Consider the following 9,696-nt stretch of genomic DNA (forward strand, 5'->3'; position numbering starts at 1 on the left):
TACATCTGTGTTCAGACCAATATGAAGTTTCTAGAGAATTTGGACTATATATCTCACTCCCTCAACAGACTTGAAGTCTCCTAATTGGTGTTTGTGGTATATCCTACTGAGAGATACTTCATTAGGCTAAGGAGAAGGAACATCTGAAGGATTCCAGGGCAGAGAAAATCCTACAGATTCCTCTGAAAACAAACAAGAGGGGAACTTCTATGGTGGAGGATCAGAGAGGGAAATTATACCACCCCTTCACCTGCTATGAGCCTGATGAGGGGCTTGTTCTGCACATTTTACACTCTTCATGCTCTCAGCCTTAATGCTCCAGAGACCCCAAAGATGGCTTCATCAGCCCCTGGATCTCTCTTTCCCTGTTTATTCAGTGTGCACAGTTGAGTGCTTACTGCATACCCAGTAATGCTCCATCTGTCTTCTGTCTTTAACCCAGAAGCCCAGATACCTAGTTCCTGCTAGGTCTCATATTTGAGTCTCATATTTCCATTTGATTCATAAATTTGGGGTACCACCCCCTTAGCTCACTTCATTAGGGCTATTTCCTTGCCAAAGCAGACACACAAAACTTCTTGGCCAGGAAACAAAGTCTTGCAGTAGAACAGGTTTCTGGCCCCATCTCTGCCTTAGAGGGTAGGTCCCTTCCACTCTGACAAACTTAATCTCTTTATATTAGTCTACTTCCTGCTATGACCCAGCCAGTCCAGTGCCCTGCCTAGTGTGATCATGTCATTCTCCTTTCTCACCTTCCTCTTGACCCCTAGTCTATTCCTTCCCAGGCTCAGTATTGTTTAATTTCTCACAGTTGGCAGAGGAATAAGTCATCTTCCCTACTCCTCCCCAACACATATGAAACTATAAAGGTCCTTGAAGCTCATCCACAATAAAGAAAGAGGCAAGAACATTGCATGGAAGAAGCTTAAGGAACCCAAGCATCCAGTCTTCTGCCCACTAGGCTCAAAGTTCTTCCAAAGAACAAGTACTTAAGAGACCCAAGTTTCTGGAAACTCTAGCTTTTACCTCTTCACCTCGAACTCTCCTTTCTCAAGAATCCTGTTCTTTGCCTTCTAGATCTTGGCCACAACTGGGATTTGGGTATCTTACCTTCCAACCACAACAAGACAGATCAAGATGTACAAAGGACACATTATCCTTAAGTGTTGGCTACTATTGCATCTCCTACTTTTAGAAACTGGTAAGTGATTTCTTTTAAAAGTGGGTGATCTGAGAACCTTTTAGGTGTTTTGGGAGATGCTGACCACTGTTAGGACTAGCTCTGGTTCTCTTCCATAGAATGAGGATCATTGTTTTACCCCAGTCACTTCAATATAATTAGGTATCACCCAGGAGGCAGTTAGAACCCAGGGATTAAAACTGTAGACTCTGGTCTCAGATTACCTGTGTGTAGATCATGGCTCCAATGTTACCTGTGTACTTTGGGTGAGTCATTTAACTTCTCTGTGCCTCCACTTCTGCATTTATAAAATGATAATAATCTGTGGGTGGCTGGGGAGTTAAATACTAAGAACAGGAAGAGTTAACTGTTGTGTCATTCCTAGTCTTGGTCATCTCAGTTTCTTTTAAGTTTTACTCAAGATTCTGATCTTAACCCCAATTTGTACCATATTGCTGATATGGGGGAGGGGCTTCCCCCCATAAAAGTCTAATCCTATGTTAGTTCAAATAAACCTGAGGAAAAAATACACATGTGTGGAATGAGGTGATAGGTACCGATGTTCCAGTTAGTGGTAAATGAGTCACAGATTAATTTTGGTTATCTGGAAGAGGTTGTGTATCTTTGTCGTTCAGTGTTGTGAGTGGAAAGAAATAGACACAACTTTAACTCAGTCTGTTTACCCAAGGTTGAAAAGATGTGCTATACATTATAGCCATTAATCCTGGGAGATCTTATGTGTTTAAACTACATATAACATATTCTTCTCCAGCCTCTGGTATAGAGATCAGGAATCCCTGGAAATTTAATGCATATGGAATCACCCAGCCCCTCATTGAAAGGTCCCATCTCAAACTCTGATTCATTTAATCTGGAGTGGTATGCCTAGGAATCTTTATCATTAACAAGCTACTCAGACAATTTTGATGTAGATATTTTCTGAATAACACTAAAAAATATTTTCTAGGAAAGGAGCAATACTATTTTAAATGAATTAATATATACTAGTTTCACCTGGCTTTTGCAATTCCTTTATAATACTTCTTATCTGTATTGGATCCTATATAGCAGCATATGGAATAAGCTTACTGCCAGTGAAACTAGGTTATGTGATCTTGGTGTTGGGGATGGGTGGGGAGGGCAATTTAGCATTGTGGCTGAAAGTGCAAATCCAATAGCCTGGGTACAAATTCCTGCTCTACTACTCTGTATAAACATAAGCAAATGTCAACATTTCTAAGCCTCAATTTCTTTTTCTTAGCTGTTGATAACAATAGTATCTAGTTCATAGGGCTGTTAGTGAGCATCAAAGAGAATTATCCATGTAATGAATTTAACCAAGCATTGAGCAGAAAGTATTTATGCTCAATGTATATGTTTGTCATCATTTATTATTATCAGCAGGTGTAACACCCAGTGCATTTAGCACATCAGGCACAACTTCTGGTGGGACCAGTATAACCTCCAGCACTAAATCCAGCACAGCCTCTGGTGGAACCAGTACAATCTCCAACACTGGATCTAGTGTGATTTCTAGTGGAACAAGTATAGCCTCTAGTACTGTATCCAGCACAACCTCTGGAGGGAACAACACAGTCGCTAATACTGGATCGAGCACAAAATCTGGTGGGACCAGTATAGTCTTCAACACTGGATCTAGTGTGACTTCTAGTGGAACCAATATAGCCTCCAGTACTAGATCCAGCACAATCTCTGGAGGGACCAGCATAGCTGTCAATACTGGATCCAGCACAACATCTGATGGGACCAGTACAGCTTCCAACACTGAATCCAGTGTGACGTCCAGTGGTTCCAGCACAACCTCCAATACTGAATCTAACACAACCTCTGGAGGGACCAGCACACCTGTCAACACTGGATCCATCACGTCTGGTGGGACTAGTACAGCCTCCAGCACTGAGTCCGGTGTGACCTACAGTAGTTCCAACACAACCTCCAATACCGAAACTAGCACACCCTCTGTAGGGACCAGCATACCTGTCAACACTGGATCCAGCACAACCTCTGGCAGAACTAGTACAACCTCCCAAACTAGACCCAGTGTGACTTCCAGTGGGTCTGGCATAACCTCCAATACTGAATCTAGCACAACCTCCAGAGGGAGTAGTACACCTGTTAACAGTGGATCCAGTGAAGCCTCAGGTGGGACCAATATAGCCTCCAACACTGGATCCAGCACAACTTCTGGTGGGACCAGCATGCCTGCCAATACTGGATCCAGTACAACCTCCAGTGGGATAAGCACAGCTGCCAGTCCTGGATCCGGTGAGATCTCCAGCAGGACCAGTGTAGCCTCCAACACTGGATCTAGTGTCACTTCCAGTGGGACCAGCACAGCTGCCAACATTGTATCCAGTGCAACCACAGGAAGCTCTGGCACACATTCTCCAACTGGAACACACACAACTTCCAATGGCACGAGTGCTACTACTTCAGTGAATGAAGTGACACCCAGTGGGTCCCTGAAACCATGGGAAATCTTCCTCATTACTCTGGTCTCTGTTGTAGTGGCTGTGGGATTCTTTGCTGGGCTCTTCCTCTGTGTGGTGAGTGCCTAATATGTAGGAAAGTGCCTGGGGGAAGGAGTAGCAGGAACATAAAGGAGTGGGATATGAAGAGTAGGGTCACCAAGTTGGGGGGTGGATAAGAAGGAAAGAAATATCAGGAGAGTGTTACTAAAGAAAAGTAGGAAGTTAGGGGTGCCTGGGTGGCTCAGTCCGTTAAGCAACTGACTCAGCTCAGGTCATGATCTCATGGTTCTTGAGTTCGAGCTCTGCATCAGGGTCTGTGCTGACAGCTCAGAGCCTAAGGCCTGTTTCAGATTCTGTGTCTCCCTCCCTCTCTCTCTCTGCCTCGCCCCCCACTCACATTCTGTCTCTCTTTTTCTAAAAAAAATAAATAAACACTTAAAAAATTTTTTAAAAAAAGCAAGAAGTTAGAACTGGAAGAGCCAATCAAAGTGCAATGGGAAACTACTGACTTGTGGAAAAAGAAGGCTGAAAGAAGGAATAAAGTCTAGAGGAAGGAATACTAGGTGAGAGAGATGATATGTAGGGGAAGACGATTACAGAAGGAGTCCATGGTTAAAGCTTGGAACAGGGGGATACAATTCTGAAGTGATTCATCCTTCTTTTTCTAGAGATATTCCCTGTCTCTGAGAAACGTCTTTGACACAGCTGTCTACCGTCCCCATGGCCCCAACCTTGGCATGGACCCTGAAGGGTATCACGGAGCCCACTACAGCTCTAGTTGGAGGCCTAACTGGTTCTGGAGGAGACCAGTACCCTCAATAGCCATGGAGATGAGGAGATACAATGGGCCCTGAGTGGCCCCTGAAGCCATAGTGCCACTTTTTTCAAGGAGAAAGTTGACCTGGGAGACCAGAGACTTCAGTGTCCTTTCATTTGTCCCCAGGAGTCCCCTCCCAGCTTTGTTTGGGTCTCTGACAGCCTTAAGGAAGACATTCCCTCTCTCTTGATTTTAACAGACTGTGGAAGGAGGAGATTCTATTGTCATTTAGCTAAGAAATAAACACATCAAAAATATATGACAGAGAGAATCTGTGTGCACATGAGTGGATGTCTACAGTGCTGAACTGAATTTCCCAGTTCTGTGAGAAAGCTCCCATGCCAGAACCCACCTGGCATTCAAAATCTCCACAACAAAATCCAGGGACCTCATTCCTACCTGTCCCTTTCTCTAATCTTTATTGCCCCAAGCAGGACCCCTGTGTTTCTGAGCCTCACCCAGATTGACAGGAGAATTGAATTGGGAGAGATGAGAAGGGAGGGCAGGTGCCAGGATTCTAAGGACTCACTGTATTAGGTCTCTGGTACACAGAGATTATGTCATGGCACATAGAGAACCCAAAGCATGATGAGGTGGAGAGATGCAATTACATGTGCTGTGGGGCAGGGCATGTTCACTCAAAGTCGTAGTTTCCACGGCATTTAAATTTGCCCTAGACCAGGGTTACTTTTCAGAATGAAGGTGCGAGTTGACAGTTTTCTCTTTCACAGTGCTCTTTTCAGAAGCAGAAAAGTGAAAGACTTTCTAGATTTATCCTTTCTGGCTAAGGTCTAACCTTTCTAGAGGCTCATGGCAGAGTAACCTGGGGTAAAGCCTGATATTCTCATGAGTCCTCTCCCAGAAGGGTGGCACATATCTCTTTCATGGGTGCAAGGAAGAAGCCTACCTGTTTCTACAGGTCTTGGAGGACAGAGGGGAGCTACTTTGGAAGGTTGAGTCTCTCCAAATCCACAAGGCATTGAGAGAACTCCCACCTGGACAGAGCCCTCAGAGAGAATGAGCAGTTTGTTGGGAGATTCACCCCAACTTATAGTAATGGAAACCGCTCTGCCTTCTAATACTTACTGGATTTCTTTAGTGTCAGCAAACCAGCTCATCCTAATCAATGAGGCCACACTAACCCCTATGCAGGCCCATCATCATTGTTGTCGTCGTCGTCATCATCATCATCATCTCATGTAAAGGGATCCAGCACCAGAAGGAGAAGTTGAGGGTTGAGGACCCTGAAAAGGTGCCTCCCACTGGTGTGAACTGTGGAAAGCATACTGTGAATAGAAAATAAATGATAACACTAAGTGAAATAAGGCAATCAGAGAAAGACAAATGTCATATGATTTCACTCATATGTGGAATTAAGAAAAACAGATGAACATAGGGGAAAGGAAGGAAAAATAAAATAAGATAAAAACAGAGGAGACAAACCATAAGAGACTCTTGGATGTAGAAAGTAAAGTGAGGGTTGATGGAGGGAAGTAATGGTGGGGGATTGGTTAAATAGGTGATGGGCATTAAAGAGGGAACTTGTTGGGATGAGCACTGGGTGTTATGTGTAAGTGATGAATCACTAAATTCTACCTCTGAAGCAAAAAAAAAAAAAAAAAAAAAAAAAAAAAAGAACTAAGAAAGAAAGAAAGAAAGAAAGAGAGAGAGAAATAAAAGAAAAGAAAAAGAAAGAAAGAAAGAAAGAAAAAAGAAATGAGACCAGGCAAGGGAATCCATTTATATAAATAAAAGTTCTAAACATGGATTTTCAAGTTTAAAATTGTAATGGATAAATGGAAAGAGACTGGCCACTGTTGGGAATAAAATCAGTAACCTGGAAGAACAAGTGGGAAAAATAACTCAATTATACACAACAATAAAGAAATGAAAACCATCCAGACAATAGAAGACACTTAGAGAATAGATTTAGGAAGACTAACATGCAAGTAATAAGGTTCAAAACAAAGGAAAAAGAAACAAATAAATGGTTGAGAAGGAAATGAACAGAGAAGAAAGAGAAGAAAGATTTGAATCTGCAGATGTAAGGGCTTACCAATTACAGCTCTGTAAATATAATAAAAATCATTGACTTACCTATTTTAAACAAGTGAACTATATGGTATGTATGTTCTATCTCAATAAAGCTATTAAAATATTACCAGGCATATAGTTGAAATAAAAATTTTGATTTCCAAAAATAAACAACAAATGACTCAGTGATGGACACTTCAACATGGAGAAAGATGGAAAGGCAAAAAACATGGTAAGCAATTTAGCTTGTGATTAATTCACATGGTTATGCTGTGAATATCTTACTACTCTCAGCAACTGGATAGGGTGTGTATGTAGAGTTTGGAAGCATCATCAGGCAGCTTTCATCATGGAATACACTCACATGGACTACACGTGTTTTAACTTGACAAAGCCACAGCTCACCAAGTATGTTTGACCCAAGAAGAGTCTAGGAAGTGGACAGAATTAGTGCTGCCCCTTCTAGATCTCATGCTTTTGTACTGTTTATCTGGCACAAAGATCTTTATTTTTTAAAAATTTTAAAGTTTATTTATTTATTTTGAAGTAGTGGTGTGTGTGGGGGGAGGGTACAGAAAGAGGGAGAGAGAGAATCCCAAGCAGGCTCTGCACTGACAGCGTGGAGCCTGAGACAGGGCTCAATTTCACGAACGCTAAGATCATGACATGAGTCAAAATCAAGAGTCAGATGCTTAACCGACTGAGCCACCCATGTGCCCCAAGTACAATGATATTTAAATGGAGTACTTCCATACCCCTGGAAGTACATAAAGACTTTCTAAAGAATATTATGCTGGCATGGGATATTGTACAGGGATCATTTATCATATCATCTTTTGCCTAAATTAATTTGTCTGAGAAGACCTTTGTGGTCAGAGCATCAGGCTAGTTAGACTTTTCTAACTCCCCCTTAATGACTAACCACCTCTTTTTCCTAGCCCCCATATTATTATGGTGTATTTTTCTGGGGTGTAGAAAGTTCTAGGGTGCAAATAAAGGGATATCTCAAAATTTTTTCTAATTTAGGATCATATACACAGAGTAGGGCCCCTTGCTTCATATAAAATCCTTTTATGGGCTAAATGGAGTATAACAAACTGGCAATTTTAGTATATGTTAAGATGTTACATATACTAAATATACAATATATCTATATTCATATAGATACATTGTAGAGTGAGGTAGCAGGAGGAATAAGAATTTCTGTTTTAATAGTCTTTTCTCTTCCATCCCCTGTCAAAGAATGCATCCTTCTTGACGGAGCATCTCGTGAAAGTAGAGCAAAGACAGCATCAGTAGGAAATAATAAAGGTGGAAGTGCCTTCTTTAACCTAGGAAAAACCCTATGGAAAGTTAACCCACCTTATCTGTGCACCTGCTTATTTTAGAATATTCCAGGTTGACAAAAATTTGCTTGGAAACAGCAACTTATATGTGAAGCATACCTCCCAGGTTTGTACACCATTTTCTTTCAGGAGAAAAAGTGCCCCATTCACCAGTTTCTTGCTTAGGTCACAGTTGTATATTTTATATTATTTCAAAGAAAAGGATGTTACAAACTCCACATTTACTTCCAAATGATTCATGTTACATCTGAGGATGAAAGGAACATAGAGAGGCCTTACAGCATGTCATCTAAGAACACGGATTGTGAAACTAGTATTTTTGGCTTCTGGTTTGAGCTCAGAGTGACCTTGCACAAGTTCCTTAACTCTTTTGGGTCTCAGTTTCCTCATCTGTAAAAATGAGGGTGATAACAGTACCCATTCCATGAGGTTGCATGCACTTCATGAGTGTATTGGTAGCACTACAAAACTGAAGCAAGAAGAAATAGAAAATTTAAACAGACCATTTACCAGCAATAGTTGAATTAGTAATCAAAAAACTCCCAACAAATAAAAGTCCAGGAGCAGAAGGTTTCACAGGCAGATTCTACCAATATTTAAAAAAGAGTTAATTCTGGAGCACCTGGGTGGCTTAGTTGGTGAATCTGACGTAAGCTCATGGTTTGTGAATTCAAGCCCCGCATGGGTCTTTCTGCTGTCAGCCCAGAGCCTGCTTCAGCTCCTCTGTCCCCTCTGTCTCGGTCTCTCTCTCTTTCCCTCAAAAATAAACATCAATTCTTTAAATAAGTAAGTAAATAAATAAGAGTTAATTCCTATTCATCTCAAACTATTTCCAAAAAAATAGAAAAGGAAAGAAAACTTCCAAATTCATTCTATGAAGCCATCATTACCCTGATACCAAAACCACACAAAGACACCACAAAAAGAGAGGACTACAGGCCAATATCCCTGATGAACATAGATACATAGAACAAAATACTAGCAAACTAAATCCAACAATACATTTAAAAAACCATTCACCATAATCAAGTGGGATTTAGTTCCAGAATGCACGTGTGATTCAATATTTGCAAGTCAATCAACATGATACATCACATCAATAAGAGAAAGGATAAAAAACTATATGATCACTTCAATAGATGCAGAAAAAACATTTGATAAAATACAACATCCATCCATTCATGATAAAACCCCTCAACAAAGTAGGTTTGGAGGGAACATACCTCAACATAATAATGAAATATATGAAAAACCCACAGCAAACATCATACTCAGTGTTGAAAAACTGAAAGCCTTTCCCCTAGCATCAGGAACAAGACAAGGATGTCCATTGTCACCACTTTTATTCAACATAGTGTGGGGCGCCTGGGTGGCTCAGTGGGTTGGGCGTCCGACTTGGCTCAGGTCATGATCTCGCACTCCGTGAGTTCGAGCCCTGCATCGGGCTCTGGGCTGACAGAGCCCTGCATCGGGCTCTGGGCTGACAGCTCAGAGCCTGGAGTCTGTTTCGGATTCTGTGTCTCCCAGTCTCTCTGACCCTCCCCTGCTCATGCTCTGTCTCTCTCTGTCTCAAAAATAAATAAATGTTAAAAAAATTTTTTTAATTAAAAAAAATAAAAACATAGTGCTGGAAGTCCTAGCCACAGCAATTGGACAACAAAAAGAAAAGAAAGGCATCCCAATTGGTAAAGAAGAAGCAAAACTTTCACTATGACAGATAACATGATACTATATATAGAAAACCCTAAAGACTCCACCAAGAAACTACTAGAACTGACAAATGAATTTAGTAAAGTCACAGTATAAAAAATCAGCATGCAGAAACCT

General features: G+C 41.3%; 1 protein-coding gene across 2 annotated transcripts; it reads left to right on the top strand.

The window, feature by feature from the left end:
- Positions 1–821: 821 nt before the first annotated feature.
- MUC21 (mucin 21, cell surface associated) lies at positions 822–5,834 on the top strand. Of its 2 annotated transcripts, XM_045500671.1 has the most exons (4): positions 822–985; positions 1,078–1,201; positions 2,582–3,747; positions 4,341–5,834. In XM_045500671.1, the coding sequence occupies exons 2-4, from the start codon at positions 1,138–1,140 to the stop codon at positions 4,524–4,526; spliced, it is 1,416 nt and encodes a 471-aa protein (XP_045356627.1). In that variant the 5' UTR covers positions 822–985; positions 1,078–1,137; the 3' UTR covers positions 4,527–5,834. The 2 variants fall into 2 exon arrangements, with proteins under 2 accessions (XP_045356627.1, XP_045356628.1); XM_045500672.1 differs by having other exon boundaries at positions 822–1,201; positions 2,585–3,747.
- The last annotated feature ends 3,862 nt before the right edge of the window (positions 5,835–9,696 follow it).

Source organism: Leopardus geoffroyi, chromosome B2 (genome assembly GCF_018350155.1).
Source record: "Leopardus geoffroyi isolate Oge1 chromosome B2, O.geoffroyi_Oge1_pat1.0, whole genome shotgun sequence".
NCBI lineage: Eukaryota > Metazoa > Chordata > Mammalia > Carnivora > Felidae > Leopardus > Leopardus geoffroyi.